The 16,868-nt window shown below is 33.4% G+C and overlaps 1 protein-coding gene across 1 annotated transcript in view; it reads right to left on the reverse strand.

Moving 5' to 3' along the window:
* The window catches only part of mbo (nuclear pore complex protein Nup88), a 109,897-nt gene that overhangs the window by 3,787 nt on the left and 89,242 nt on the right, over positions 1-16,868 (reverse strand). Inside the window, exons 3-12 of the mRNA XM_003702564.3 lie at positions 4,890-5,003; positions 3,614-3,800; positions 3,458-3,555; positions 2,422-2,617; positions 1,901-2,061; positions 1,750-1,835; positions 1,262-1,506; positions 911-1,015; positions 613-839; positions 11-259 (exon numbers count right to left, since the gene is read on the reverse strand). Coding sequence (XP_003702612.2) covers positions 11-259; positions 613-839; positions 911-1,015; positions 1,262-1,506; positions 1,750-1,835; positions 1,901-2,061; positions 2,422-2,617; positions 3,458-3,555; positions 3,614-3,800; positions 4,890-5,003 — 1,668 coding nt within the window. The remainder of the gene's footprint in view (positions 1-10; positions 260-612; positions 840-910; positions 1,016-1,261; positions 1,507-1,749; positions 1,836-1,900; positions 2,062-2,421; positions 2,618-3,457; positions 3,556-3,613; positions 3,801-4,889; positions 5,004-16,868) is intronic.

Raw genomic sequence — 16,868 nt, forward strand, 5'->3', positions numbered from 1 at the left:
CAATACATACATGTGTCCAAGGCTGTTTTTAATAGTTTTCTCTTGGTCACCTCTAAAAACAATTTCTTTTCTCTTTCCGTTATGTTCATTATTTTCTACATATCCAGCCTGCTGTTCTGATTTCTTTTTTAATTCTAATAGCCTGATTTTCATTTCTCCTATCTTCACCTCCATTTTCTTCAATTCTTCAGCCTCCGCTTTTTCTACAGGAGTCATAGAAGGTTCTTTGTAGTTTACTAATCGCAGCACTTCTTTTGCTCTATAAATAAATTTTTAGTATATTCAGTACATAATTATTTAGTATAAAAATATGTTATACAATTCATTTCACTAACAAGTGTTTGAAATACTTTGATCAGAAAGTAAATGAATATGACATTGACTTTTGTATGTTAATGTTTACGTTTATTCTATTATTTTATGTTAAAGATATTAAGATAATTATAAAAATATTTCTTGACACAGTTATTTTAATATTTATAACAAAGGACATTTACAATCACATTTTATAAATAAAGTATAAACGACAAAGTTCAGTTCTTTCATTTAGATTATAAAAAGATTCCAACAGTAAACAATGATGATTATTGAAAGACGTTGTAAGATTCTTACCTCTGTGCCAGCTTCTCTTGTTCGTCTTTAATGTCCTCGTAACTTTCAGCCAAACGTTCAGCATTTTGCTGCAATTCTTTCTTCGTTTTTATCAAAGTGTCCAGCTCCTTCAGTAAATGAGCTTTCATCACTTTCAAAGCCAGCACCTTTTTACCAATCTCTTCTCTTACATTGTTATGTTTGGCAAAGTGTTCTTTGCGGAAGATGTCCGTCGCGTGATACAAGAGCTATTAACAATAAATATTTTCATTCGCTTTTAACTCGAATGGCGATTTACATCTTTATTTACTCATCCAACCTGCAAGCATTCCCGCGGAGACTCCGATCCAATTTTTATAAGTGGCTGTGACGTTTCGCGTTTCAGCATTTTCTTTATGTACATATCAAATTCTTCTTTGTTAACCTGCAATTTGTATATATGTAATTTAATGTGATAAAATTTTGACTAAGTAATTTTCGATTTTATGAAATCAATTGATTGACCTAACCGTCATACAGTTTATTTATTTAGAATACAAGATGGATGTAACATTTCAATTAGGAGTTTCTAAAAATATATGATAGATTGTATAAAATTGTATTTCCGTATTTTTTTTTAAATATCTTGTTTAAACGATTTGCTAATATTTTGTGTTACAAGAGGTCTTACTTTTTCTTTTTTTTTAACTATGGGTTCTGGTGGTTCAATCTTCGGAAAATAATGAAGGTCGATGATAGAACGAGCGACAACGTCGCCCGTATGTAAAAGAGCTACCAGAACACAGGGCTCTTGAAGAAGTCCAAATCCGAGAATCGGTGTGGCTTCATTTGCTTTTGTGTGTTTAGTTCTTCTACAAATCAGATACTGTGAATTGGACTGGTTCAATAGCGATGGTAGACAGCTAGCATCATTATCTGCAAAAATATTTGAGTAAAAATAAGTAGAAAAAAGGAATAACTTTATATATGAAATTTTCTGAGAAGTTAAGTCAAAGAATTTAATTTTACTAATTTGTAATAATAAATTAAAGATCATTGCGTTTAATCCATAAAAATCAAGCTAAATGTGCAAAGATCTCAGACCTTAATTATTTTCAGTATTCATTTAATTTACAGTAAATTTAACTTCAGAATATTTTTCTACACAAAGATTTTTACCTTCTGAAGAGTTGATATATTCTTCCAATTGAGAGACCATTGGTAAGGTGACCATGTGGATACCAGCATTATGGGAGCAGAAGTATCTGGCGAACAAAAGATGTTTAGTTCTATTTTATCTTTGTATTTTATAGTAATTACACAAATTTACCTAGACTTATTGCCTTTGTCCCACTGAAGGTGTATAGGACAGTTGTACTTTTCATCTTTATCCGCGAAAAACAGACCCAATTCAATTTCAACGCACTCGTAGACGTACAGTGCCTCTTCCGGTGTGTGAAGATTGTAAGCGGAACCGTATTGTGACCAAGTCTGAAAGTTTATTAATTTCAAATAAATATATAGATTAATTTTAACAAAATATGCATGTACATTAATTTTAACAAAGTACACTTGCACGTTGATTAATTTTAGCGAAATACACTTGTGCACTAATTAATTTTAACAAAGTACATTTGTAATTTCGAATTAGATCTCTATACCTTAAATTTCAATGTAAGCAGCATTTAGAATATTGTTTAGTTGACCATATTTTTCTTTAAGAAAGTTTATGTTGACTGTTTGATGTTTATGTTGAGGTTTATCTGCTGAATTATATTAAACTTCTAAAATTTTGCATTTGAACCTCGTATCACGATAATAAAGCTTTTACTCCTCAGTTAAAGAACTTACTTTTCTGTCATTATCCTCGTCGTCGTTCAATTCTTCTTTTAACAGAATAGCGTGATAAATTTTTCCTGTACACATGGCGATGACTACTATAGGAGGGGTAGTTTGTATGCACATGATGGAACACGAGTCAACTCCATAATTGTCGTCCGCTGGAGGATACATGGAGAGCGATCCCGATACTATTGGTACTTCATGACTTAACAAAAACAGGTATATGAGAAAAGTTAACTCGAAAGAAAATGTTGAAAATTTTCAAAATTTTCTGTGGAAATTAAGACACTAGCATAAGTATGCAACTATGAATTTTTATTTCAATTTGAAGTTTAAGGGCTCTTTATGACTATTATGAATTTTTTTTCGTGACTTAAAAATTATAAAAAAAAGATAAATTGTCGTAAAATTTTTACCAAGTGAATTCTTAGGAGATATCACATTTTCATAAAAGTTTTCCTGACGAATCTATTATAGAACAAAGGATGACCCATATTTGGCCGTTTCGTATTTGAAGGTTCTTAATATTTACCTCAGATTTAAAAAGCGATGTGTTTAATAAGTGATCTTTTTACTAAAAGTAATTGTTTACTAACATGTAACAATTTTCATATATTTGTCGAATGTTGAGTTACTCCTGAATGCAAAGGGGTAACTTGAATGAAAGAATCTGATCAACAAATTGCTAATAACAATTATTTTTTAATAAGATCATCCATAGTTAAAAAGTTATATCGACGATATGTGTTTAAAAATGCAATTGATTTTTTGTTACAATATACAATAGAAATGTAAGTAATTTTATGTTACAGTCCATAAAAAAATGTAATTAATTTAACATTATAATATATATGTATAAAAATGCAGAAAATCAATGAGTATTCCTTGAATTATTCTTATTTAGATACTTATTATTTAAAAAAAAAAAAAGAGAAAAAAAAATAAAATTGTATTAAGTAAAATTTACTTTTACTTGAAGTATCATTTCACAAGTTTGATTCACGATAAATCAATTCCTCACAAAAAATAATTAAAATTGTCATACCTGTCGTACAAAAAATTGCCCCTAACAATCAGCACCTCTCCATTTCCTCTAAGAACTAAAATCGGCCACTCAATTTGATTCCAATCGACCACGATATTCTGAAAGTATTACAATTACGTATCTCATGGCTTTTGTGTGAGTTTTTTAATCTCGTACCTTATTGATGTCTTTGCCAGCGAACATTTCCGGTTTGCGCAAGGTGGGTGTAGCAAAGTCGAAATCCACTGCTGTGTCGCCGAGGGAAGAAAAATCGGGTATTTTTGATGGTGAACCATAAGGTACACGGCCAACTTTCCAAGATTTCAGAAGTCTGGGTGCGTTACCAACCTCGCACTTGTACAAACTATGGTTCAAAATTGTATTAATTTTAAGATAAGCTGAAGTGGGGTAAGTTCGTAAACGGGACAAGTGCAGGCTATTTTTATTACAATATGAGCGAAATTTCTCCATTTAGTATGTTTGTTTCCTTGTTTTGTTTCATTATATCCCCTTTTATATTTCAGCTAATAGTATTTGTTTGCAGTATAGAGTACCTGCATTATGCAGTAAAAAGCATTTTATAGCAGATTTGTTAATAATTCTGCTTTTGTCTCATTCCACATGAAATAAAGTTTCAAAGTATTTAACTTTAAGTTACGCTCTTACTCCATTTTCGGGGAAAGTGCAGAGTAGTTGACGTTTTAAACAATTTTCTATCAAAATCAAAATCTACAAGGAAAATTAAGGTCCTAGTTAATATTAATTAAATAGTAATAATTGTGTAAAGCGTTCGATATCGACAGCGTTAAGTATTTACATAGCAGACTGAAAATACTTACGTTTAAATACCAACTTTAAAGAAACCAGTCTGCACTTACCTCACTTCAGTAATTTTAATGCTTGAAAGCTTTAATTTTTCTCGGATCATTTGCAAAAGTAAACGGAACGAGAAAAATAAGATTTATCACAATTTTATCTGAATAATACTATGTTAATTGTACATTGAATATGTAATGACTTTTATTTGTTTGTATTTGTAATTGTTTGTAATTGTTTTTATTTGTTATTACAAATAAGTTTATTCTACTTTAAAATAAAACTGAAAGTTACAGTAAACTTTTGAGGATACTTAATTTCTAAGGGTATTTTAATTTTTGTTATTGCGAACTAAGATTTATTTTGTTATAAAAAGAAAATATCAGTTCACAAAAATTAAAATTATTTTTAACTCATTTTTTTTCTAAAGGGTTTTTGTATTTTCAAACGATATTCCATCACTTATTGTTTACTTATCGTTTCAATATTATGAATTCGACAATAATTGTCAATGTATCATTTCAATACTTTGCAAAAATTTTATGAAAATTAAGCGAATATTATACGTTTCTTTTTATTAATATTGTTCGGATTATTTATGTTGTATTATGTTATTATAAAAGTATCTAATAAATACCGAAACGTATTTTCAGATGTCAGAACCAGTAGATGAGAGTCGTTCGTAGATCCAGGGTGCCATCTTGCTTTCCGAATCTCCACTGTCGCATCAAAATGGTCGAATTTGTGCACTCTGAAAGCATACAAGAATTAAAGACCGTTTTAAATAATGCATATTAATCATTTCCTGCACGAAATTCTTACACTACTTCTTTTCCTAATATTTCCTATATTTTTAATTTAATGTTTTCAAATATTTCATTGATTATTACTTAGCGATTTTAAGTATCACAAAAATATAAAATTGAAGTTCAAAAAATAATCGAAGATAATTATAACGTATATCTTAATTATATTTTTGCTTTTTAAACTCTTCAAATTGCAGGAATATTCTATATTTCCAAATTTCCAAATTCTCAAATTTTTAAAAATAAAATTTGTTAAATTCCCAGATGTCCCAACATACAAATTCCTGAATTTCCTTATTTTTAATATTGCTAGATCTTCAAATTTCTACTTTCCTAGATTCAATATTTTTAAATCCCCAAATTCCTAAATATCCAAACAAATTTCCAAATTTTTCTATTTTCGGTATCCCTAAGTTTAACCGTTTCTAGGTCTTCAAATTTCTATACAAACAATCTTCACGTTCACATATTTTCAAATATTTACGAATCTAAATTTCTAGAACGTTGTGTTTCAATATCCATAAATTTCTGGCTCCTCAAATCTCTAAATTTTCAAATACCAAGATTTTCATATTCTTCAATTCCTAAATATCAAGATTTGCACATATTTGTAATTTCTAATTTTCAATATACCTAAATCTATAAATCTCAAAGCCTTCACATTTTTATGTCACTAAATTCCCAATATTCCTAGATTTGTAAATCATAAATATTACACAAATATATGTGTCGAAATTCCTAGTTTCTCAAATCCCTAGATCTACAAATCTTAAGATCTATGTGTACCTATGTCCCGAAACTGGTCTCCAAAATTCTTAGATTAAAAAATCTCAAGATCTACGTGTATCTATGTCCCGAAATTGATCTCTTAAATTCCTAGATCTACAAATCTCAAGATCTCTATGCACCTTTGTGCCGAAACTGGCGTCCAAAATCCCTAGATTAAAAAATCTCAAAATCTAAATGTACCTATGTCTCGAAATTGATTTCTTAAATCTCTAGATTTACAAATCTCAAGGTCTACGTGTACCTATGTCCCGAAATTGATCTCCCAAATCCCTAGACCTACAAATCTCAAAATCTGCGCCTACGTCACGAAATTCTTGATCTCTCAATTTACAAATCTTAAGATCTGTAAACATCTATGTCCCAAAAATCTTAATATCCCAAATCCCGAAATCGCACATACCATCTCCCCAAATCCCAAATCTCCCAAATCTCCCAAATCCCAAATCTCCGAAATCCCAAATCCCGAGTCCCCCAAATCCCAAATCTCCCAAATTTCCCAAATCTCAAATCTCCCAAATCCCAAATCTCCCAAATCTCCCAAATCTCCCAAATCCCAAATCTCTCAAATCCCAAATCTCACAAATCCCAAATCTCCCAAATCTCAAATCTCCCAAATCCCAAATCTCCCAAATCCCAAATCTCCCAAATCCCAAATCTCCCAAATCCCAAATCCCAAATCCCAAATCCCAAATCCCAAATCCCAAATCCCAAATTTCCCAAATCCCTAGATACCCACGCGACTCATCAAATCCCAAGTTTCCTTGCTACATCCCCAAATTAACTGCTTCAAAACTTACCAAGAGTCGCCGAATAAGTGTTCCTAACATTCCTTTAAATACAGCAAATCATAAAAAGTGACACGAGTAATTTCAATCGATCCTCCGAAAAAAAATAATTACAAGAAACAAAGGTCCGAGAAGCAGCACCCAGGTAGTAAGGCTTTATTTAACGCAAATTACCGTAATCTTTCACGATCGTCATAGCGGCGCGTACAACGAAGGAACACACCGAAGCGTCGTGTTTGTTTTTCCACGGGACGAACCGGGACGTTGGTCGTCTACATTTCGTATATTTTATTATTACTCTCGCACTTTCCGTGGCTGGACACGGTAACGTTGGCAAAAGGGGGTTGACGGTGGTTAGCCCGTGGCCGTTATTAATGTCCACGGCACGGTGGTCCGCGAAGGGAGGGCGAAAGGAGCACAAGAGAGAGGGCCGGATGGAAAAAGCGGGACGAAGGACCTGACACAAATAGGGGATGAGGGAGGAGGAGAGAAAGAGGCGAAGGTGGAGAAAGAAAAAAAAAGATCATATAGGGTATCGCAACGACTGGTTACACCCAGCACAACGACAAGGACGAAAGCAACTTTACCATCACCGGCACCCCATTGCAAAAGCACGCCGGAGTTCTTAATAATTGATAAAAATGTACGCAGGCACGCACGTACGCACGGACTCGGTCGAAAGCCAGACGACGTGGTCAACCCCAGCGCCCAGTTTTCTCCCCCACCTTTTTTCCGTTCTCGTCGGTCCAGAATTTTCTCTCTTTTCACCCCTTGTACGCCCAACCTTTCATGCTTCGTTGACAAAGGCACACGCAACGATTTATTCGCACTTTGCACCACAGCCTCGCGGGGATTTTTCTTCGTTCTGTCACAATTTTAGTATTATCAAAATTTATGGCTAACCATGCGCGTACCCGCCGGACCATACGCCGCCCCTCTACATCCCCATCTGACTAACCGGTTTACGCGCTTTCTGGATACGGAATTTCATCGCGTGCATTTGCCTTGTTCTTGTTCCTCTAAAGAAGACACTTGAGGCTCGTCATGGGACATCAGAGTCTCTAACGTGCTGGGAGCGAAAGGTGCTTAACGCTTTGACGGCCCACTCTAAATTCAAGGAAAACCCCTACGGGTGGTAATATAATCTATTATTTTTGCCGGAAGTTGAATACTTGTTTAGTAGCGTTTGTTGATGGGAATGTTTTTGATGTCTGAGGATTTTGAAATTTTGGCAATGGATTTATGGGACCAGTTTACAGTAAATCTACTGACGTATGTGTACTTAATTAAAGTCAAAACATAAATAAACGACAAAACTTAAATTAGTGAAAACACAAAACATTAATTTTTTATCTGGATGAAGATCAATGCAGATTTCAGGAGGGTCACTTCAAGAAATTGTGTGATTTATAATAAGGAATTTGTGGAACGGTTTTTAACCAGTTAGGTAGTTTTAGTGTTATTATAGTATAACATTGAAACAAAAAACATTAATTCGTTATCTTGATGAAGATCAATGTCATTTGACCGGTTTGGTAGTTTCAGTGTTAAAATGGCGGATTTTCGATTTTTCGTCTACAATTAAAAAAATTATTGAGAAGCTTTTATCAAAATGAATGTTAACGAGATAAGATATTCATAGAGATGAAGAATTATAAGCTCGTTTATGCATTATCCATTATTTATTTATTTTTACAGTTCCAGTTCAAATATAAATGGTCAGACTGTAAGATTTGTAGAGTATAGAAATTGTAATAAGTAGGATGAGTGGTGGGAGAGCCCCTGAAGGATCGGCGATATATAAACAAAGTGAGGAATGAGAGTGAAGAGAGTCGAAATTGGCAAGTTGGTATGAAGCGAGCGTGCGAACAAAAGGGAATCGGCGAGCGTGTCGTTAAAACTGAGTGCAAATTTTGTTTTTGCTTATTGTAATTATTGAATTGGAAACTGTGAAAGATATTTTTATTTAGTATAAACCTTAAAGTTAATTTTCTGAGACTGTGAAAAATACTTTTATTTAATATAAACCTTACAAGACAAAATTTATATCATAAATATAAATGGTTATCATAGATAAAATGTATTTTTGAAAGATGTTGGGCTTTTAAGAATTAGGTAAGATTCATGTAATGTTTAATTATGAATAAATGTTATTTATTTAGAAATGGTTTTAATTCTGAAATCTTAAGGTGCTCCAAAACCTACATTGTGAAATTTCAAGGACACCAAATTCCGAAATCTTGAAATTCCAAGATCTCTAAATTCCTGCGTTCTGAAATTGCATGTCTTCAAATTCCCATAACTTGAAATCCCAAAGTCCCCAAATTTCTAGATCCCGAAATCCTGAGGATCGCAAATTCCTATGTTCTGAAATTTCAAGGTTCCCGAATTCCCATAATTCGAAATTTCAAGGTCACCAAATTCTTAAATCTTGAAATGCCAAGAACCCCAAATTCGTATGTTCTGAATTTCCAAGATCTCCACATTCTCATAACTCGAAATTCCAAGGTCCCCGAATTTCTAGATTCTAAAATCTCAAAAACCCCAAATTCCTATGTCCTGAAATTTTCAAGGCCCAGAAATCTCAAGATCACCAAATTCCTAAATCTTGAAATGCCAAGAATCCCAAATTCCTGTGTTCTTAATTTCCAAGGTCGCCAAATTCTTGTAACTCGAAATTCCAAGGTCCCCGAATTTCTAGATTCTAAAATCTCAAAAACCCCAAATTCCTATGTCCTGAAATTTTCAAGATCCAGAAATCTCAAGATCACCAAATTCCTAATTCTGATACTCCACCACATCGCACCTAGTTAGTCTGGAAACCCACATTCGCGAAGCATTCACCAACAATCCACATGTCCTAGCCGTGAGCCTAGATATGGAAAAAGCCTACGATATGGTTTGGAGACGCCGGATCCTAACCAAGTTCCAAGAGATGGGAATTTGCGGCAACATGTTGCATTTTATTAAAAATTTCCTCTACGACAGAAGCATCCAAGTTCGTTTTAAAGGCTATTTATCAAGTAAAACATCAATCGAAAATGGAGTCCCACAAGGTTCAGTACTGAGTGTCACGTTATTTTTTGTTGGATTTATTCAACACAATAAGTGTTGCCTTCAGCAAAAATCATCGGCTCGTAAACTTTCACTAACGTTGGAGTTTCGACTCAAGAGGTTGCAGATGTTTGTTTTTCACCATAGGACCCATAGGGTTTATAGACTCGTAACGGATTTTTCCTTCGACGAGTTTTCTTATTCTTACGGTTTTCGTTGACTAGTAAAGACGTACCTTTCCGAGCTTCAAAAGTTAAATTAAAGTTTCTGTTAAAATATAATTGAGTATCATTACTTTATCTCACCGCCTATTTCCTATATTTTTAATAGCCATAAACGACGTCTGTAGAATCACCGAACTTCCCGTCATTACTAGAGTGTTCGCTGATGACATCACCATCCTATGTAAAGGTAAATTTGTAAATATATTACAATACCTTATACAAAAGGCTCTCAACATGCTGCACGACTGGTCCATAATCAATGGGTTTAAATTCTCACCTGCCAAGACGGAATGCATTCTTTTTTCTAATCATTACCAAACTCATACGCCTACACTGAAACTAGGAACATATTACGATCTGTTGCATGCATTAAAATCTTTGGTGTTCTCTTCGACTCTAGACTAACTTGGAACCAATACATAAGCAAACTAGCTGATAACTGTAAACAGAGAATCAAAATAATTAAATCACTCGCTCATAATAATTGGGGAGCAGACAAAACGGTCCTATCTCTAGCGTACAAAGCGATTATACGGTTTAAATTGGATTACGCGTCAATAATATTTAACTCTGCTAAACAAAGTATATTAAAAAAGCTTGATGTAATCCACAATACCACGATCAGAATAATAACAGGAGCATTCCACACAAGCCCAATAGGAAGTATAATGATAGAATCTGCTAAAACATCCTTAGAATATAGAAGAAAGCTTTTAAGTTTAAAGTATGCAGTACGAGCGTCAACATCTACCAACCCGATTATCTACGGTGACATCTTCTCGAAAAAAATACACAAACCCAAACACCAAACTAGCAACATTCCCTTATATCAAAGAATTAAAAACTATTTTAACAAACTGGAATACAACCTACCAAGCACAGAAAAAACTAGATTCCATAAAGCACCCCCATGGACACTGAAGATACCCAATATCGATCTATCACTTATAGAAAAGAAAAAGACAGAACTAACTACACAGGAATGGAAAGAGCGATTTAACATTCTATGTGCCAAATATCCTGGATATACCCATCTCTATATCGATGACCCCAAGAGCGATCTTGGAACAGGTGCAGCTGTATTCACGCAAAGTACAACAATCAAACACGGAATGAACCCTTTCAATAGCATCCACACAGCCGAAAATTACGCGCTCCTTTCAGCTCTTGAATTCATTGATAAATCTCCTCATTCTACATTCATCATATTCTCCGATTCCCTCTCCACTATCCTAAAGACCCAAAACCTGAGGCAGACCATGGAAATCCATACAACAATACAAGAACAATACGACAAATTAACTACACATGGGAAGAAAATAACGATAGCGTGGGTCCCTTCCCACAAAGACATCCACGGGAATGTCATGGCCGACTTCGAAGCAAAAATTGCAGCAACACTACACCCGGATAATCAACCTCTTTGCAACACCTCTCTGGACATCAATAAACACTTAAAGTCATTATGGAAACAGTTATGGAATCGAGCATGGAAAAAGCACAAAGCAAGCACACTTCACAAATCAACGAACAGTTTCTACAACCTCAAAACAAATTCCAATTTCAACAGGAGACCTCTCAGAAGCAATCACTTCTACATCATATCAAGACACCCTAATTACATTTTGCAAGACGATCGGAATCCTTAGCATGATATAAAACCCTATAGAACCTGCAACCTTCTCCTAAATTAATCAACTAAAGACACTAAGTATCTAAATCAGTCGATAGTCGCTAATGACCTTTGATGTTGATGCGACTCTAAGCTCTAAACAAAAAAAAAAAATTCCTAAATCTTGAAACTCCAAGATCCCTAAATTTTTACGTCCCGAAATTCCAAGGATCACAAATTCCTACGTCTCGAAATTGCAAGGTCCGAAATTTCAAGGTTCCGAAATTGCAAGGTCCCGAAATTGCAAGGTCCCGAAATTGCAAGGTCCCGAATTTCCAAGGTCCCGAAATTCCAAGGTCCCGAAATCCCAAAGTCACCAAATTCTTAAATCTTGAAACCTTATGATTCCTAAATTCTTACGTTGCGAAATTCCAAGATTCCCAAATTCCCACGTCCCAAAATCCCAAGGTCCCCAAATAGTTACCTCATCTCAACATCTCCAAATCCCTAAAAATCAACAAATGGCTAGCAAAAATTTCTACAATATCCCCCAGATAATCGTCCCTCTCCAATTCGATTGCATCCAACACAAATCCTCTCCTTTCGCTGTTTCAAAACAAAAAAATGTCAAATAACGCTGAAAGTTTTCGACGCCATGCACGCAAAGAGCATACCGCTATGGGAAATTTCTTGACGAAAGAAAAGAAAGCGTGGGGGTCAGGCCAACTGCTTAAATCTAATTAAGAAATTCTTACACGGCAGTGCCGCGTATTCTGCCACACCCCTGCGCGGTGGTTCTGCACTTCTCGTCAGGGGTGGTCTAGGACGAAAAAAAAGAAGAAGAAGAAAACAAAACTTGAAAATATTTTTTTCCTACGTAAACGTATTAACCCCGGGCGGAACGGTGCTTTTTACGCCGCGCTTTTCTTCCAATTTGTACAAAGAATGGCGCGGACCTGACTTCAAAGCGGATCTTACGGAGTGTCGTATCATTTTGTTCCAGGAAACTTTTCCGCTCGTATTTCTCCTCGCAGTGCTTAAGTTACCATCGCGGCTTTTCACCAACCCGTTTGAATCTCGGGGCCGCCCGATGATTTACTCGGCTTGTTTGTTCACTTCCTTGCTTTTCTTCTCTGCCATTGTGTTAAGATTTGTCCTTATATTCTGACTAAAATTTCATATTTTTAAGGGTTAGGAAAAATTGTACAGCGCTCTTCGTTTGATACCAGGATTCCCAAATGGGAATTTGAGCATATATTTTTTATTAAGGCTTCTAATAGGATTGTGTTAAATAAAGCATAATGTGTTTGTTTGTATGTTCTGGTTTTCAAAATTATTTTTTTTTTGGATTTAGAAGTTTTTGAATCTGGCAATTAGACTTAGAGGTTCACGAACTTTTACATTTTACATAAATTTACAAATTTTTGAAAGTGGATATTTTTAAGTTTGGAAATCTGCAAATTTCTAAATTTTCAAGTTTATGCATTTTCATGCTTATACATTTTCTAATTTTAAAATCAAATTTCCAAGTTTAAGAATTTTTGGATTTAAAAATGCACAAATTTAGAAACTTAGAAATCAAACTTCCAAGTTTTAAAATTTTTGGATTTGAAAATGCACAAATTTAAAAATTGAGAAATTTTCGAACTCAGCAATTCTTGAATTTGGAAATTTACAAATTAACATATGTTAACAAGTACTTAAATTTACAAATTTACAAATTCACAAATTTTCAAATGTGCAAATCTAGCAATTCTTAAATTTACAAATTCACAAATTTTCAAATGTTCAAATCTAACAATTCTTAAACTTGGAAGTTTGATTTTTAAATTTGAAAATGCATAAACTTGAAAATTTGCAAATTTGCAAATATCCAAACTTAAAAATATCCACTTTCAAAAATTTGTAAATTTATGTATTTCGAAATGTAAAAGTGTGTGAACCTCTAAGTCTAATTAATTGCTAGATTAGAAAACATGAAAAAAAATATTTACAAATTCACATATCTTCCAAATTAACAATTCTTAAATTTACAAATTTACAAACTTTCAAATTAAAACTTTTTAAAAAATAAAAATCTGAAAATTTTAGCACTATAAAATTAATTTTAACTCGGTTAAGATCAGGTAGTTAAAAATTCAGAATACTCTAGTTACTCCCAAATTCAAGTTTTTATTATCGAATAATAGTCTCTGAATAAGAAAAGTTACTGCTAATTCCCCGCAAAATCACCATTTTTTTCAAAAATAAAATCATAGTTTATCTCAGTGAGATCGCGGTCTGAAGGCGAACAAGATATAAGCGAACAAACTCTCTCGCTTTCGTCTTCTCCTTCTTGGCAATAAATTTCGGAGGAAAAACCTATCCGAATCTCCCACTGGTCTTTTCGCCGCTTAACCTAAAAATTCATTAGATTATAAAGCCATTAATGCTCATCCGCGCGAACGGATTTCTCTTTTGGTTAGCTGGTTTCATAGATCGATAAAACTCGAATAAAATTCCACATTTCGACACTTTGTATTGAAAATGATTGCAATTAATTTATATTAAATTCAAAGTATAGTTGTTTACAATTTTTCAATTTTTTTTATCTGTTAGTATGAGAATTTAAGTAAAGCATTTTTTTCATTAATTTTTAGTAAATTATTTAATAAAATATAGTTTTACTTACTTTTTACTAAATTGTTTAATAAAATATTTACTTATACTTACTTTTTATTAAATTGTTTAATAAATATATATTTTGACTTACTTTTTATTAAATTGTTTAATAAATATATATTTTGACTTACTTTTTATTAAATTGTTCAATAAAATATTTACTTTTACTTACTTTTCACAAAATTGTTTAATAAAATATTTACTTTTATTTACTTTTTATTAAATTATTTAATCAAATAGTTATTATTATTTCATGTTTATTCAATCATTAAATAAAAGTATTAATTTCTATTTACTAGTTATTATATCATTAAATGGTAATTGTTTGCTTTTTGCACAATTATTGAAAAGCAGTTTGTGCTAAAATTTAAAAATCATACAATAATAGATTTATATCTATAGATGTTTTCAGGGTCATTATAAGGTCAAATTGACAAAAGTACAATTTGATTTCTAATAATTTTTGTCTGAAATATTTTTGACCACTCATGTCTTCAAAAATATTTGACTATTCTCAAATAATTAGCATATCATATTTTAAATAATAACAACAAAATAACAACATATCATGAATACATAAATATGAACAAATTTTATGTTTCTGTTCTCAAATTTCATTTAAATTAAACTTCATTTGTATAAATTTGTAAACAAGTTAAAAGTTTGATAAAATTATAAATTATATAATTTTTCTTATTTTTATTCATAAATACACTAACTTGCCTATTTTCTCCCCACTAAAAATAAGTTTTTGTGACGACAATTTTATCTTCACTAAGAAAACAGTCGCAGAGTATCGAAAGATTCCATCGATAACTCACACGCTTCAGAAAAAGTAATTTACGTTGGAGAAGGGTAATAAAATTCTTGCCGGAAAGTAATTAGAAATATGAGTTGTCAGAGGTAAATGGGGCGTAACACCTAGGATAATCGACTACGCCTTTTACGTACTTTATTTTTTCCCTCAAGTTTCAAACACCAATCTTCCTTTACCTTATCTGACATTCGCGTTTATGGCAGTTGAATAACCGAGATCGGAAGAGAGCACTTATTACATTTGTAACTGAAGTAATTATTGCATATAAGTAAAGTCGGTATTTAAACGTAAGTATTTTCAGTCTGCTATGTAAATACTTAACGCTGTCGATATCGAACGCTTTGCACAATTACTACTATTTAATTAATATTAATTAAGACCTTAATTTTCCTGGTACATTTTGATTTTGATAGGAAATTGTTTAAAATGTCAACTACTCTGCACTTTCCCCGAAAATGGGGTAAGAGCGTAACTTGAAGTTAAATACTGTGAAATTTTATTTCATGTGCAATGGGGCAACAGCAGAATTATTAACAAATCTGCTATAAAATGCTTTTTACTGCATAATGCAAGTACTCTATACTGCAAACAAGTACTCTTAGCTGAAATATAAAAGGGGATATAGTCAAGCAAAACAAGGAAACAAACATACTAAATGGAGAAATTTCGCTTATATTGTAATAAAAATAGCCTGTATACGCACTTGCCCCGTTTACGAACTCACCCCACTTCTCCTTATACCTTCTTCAAAAATAAAACGCAAGTTTCATACCTTATTCTCTCATTGAATTTTGCAATATTTTTAACTCTGCTAATCGGATATATCGACTAATTTCGTAATATATCAATCATCAGTAACACTGTTAAATAAATTGCTCCGTATGTTTATAAGAACGAACCTCTCGAGTATAATAATTTGGCCAGCCACTGTAATTCCGCTCGGTGACCCCGTAACGACGTAATATCGTTCAGTTACTTGGAGTATTTTTATTACGTTCTCGCAGCAGCATGACACGTAAAAGAGGGTGGCCGGGGCACCAGCGACAGAACGGTAGTCGAGGGGGCGGTTTACCAACCTTAGGAAGCTATGCTCACGATATAACGAGAGCCATTATGATAAGCGGATGCATAGATTAGACATAACTCGTTAAACCGGCTGTGTACGACGGCTACGACGACAGGCGAAGTATCAGGAATCAAGGGTGCTTCCTGTTTGACAGGAACTTAAACGTCGTGTTATGCAACACGAAAGTTGCACGACTTCAGTTGGGCAAATTATTATTTGCCTTTCATATACATTTTTTTGAATGTCAATTACTTTGTTAGTACAAAGAAAGTAAATTTTATTGGGCGGAATTTTGTAGCGAAATACCTTTAATTCCTGGTCTAGTCGAATTATTGCATTTCTTGTTTTGAATGTATCAGGTCTGTCGTTTTTTGGGGGGTTTTTGAGAAATTTAGAATTTGGAGGGGTGGGATTTGGAGATGTCGGAATTTGGGAATCTGGGGACTTGGGGATGAAGGGGTTTAGCAATCTAAGCTTTTGGAGATGTAGGAATTCGGGGATGTGAGGATTTGAGGATGCAGGGATTTGGGAACCTGAAGATTTGAGAATGCAGGGATATGGGGATATAAGGATTTGCACATGCAGGGATTTGGGAGCGTAGGAATTTGGGAACCTGAGGATTTGGGGATGTAGAGATTCGAGGATGTAAGGATTTAAGGATGCAGAAATTTGGGAACCTGGGGATTTGAAAATGCAGGAATTTGAAGTTGTATTTGTTTTCTTTCCTTCTTGCCTTCTTTATCCAACAATAGACCTTTAAGGCTACTCTAAGGCTAGTACCACCTACTACCACAATGTAGAC

The sequence above is a fragment of the Megachile rotundata genome, chromosome 16 (assembly GCF_050947335.1).
Source record: "Megachile rotundata isolate GNS110a chromosome 16, iyMegRotu1, whole genome shotgun sequence".
Taxonomy (NCBI): Eukaryota; Metazoa; Arthropoda; class Insecta; order Hymenoptera; family Megachilidae; genus Megachile; species Megachile rotundata.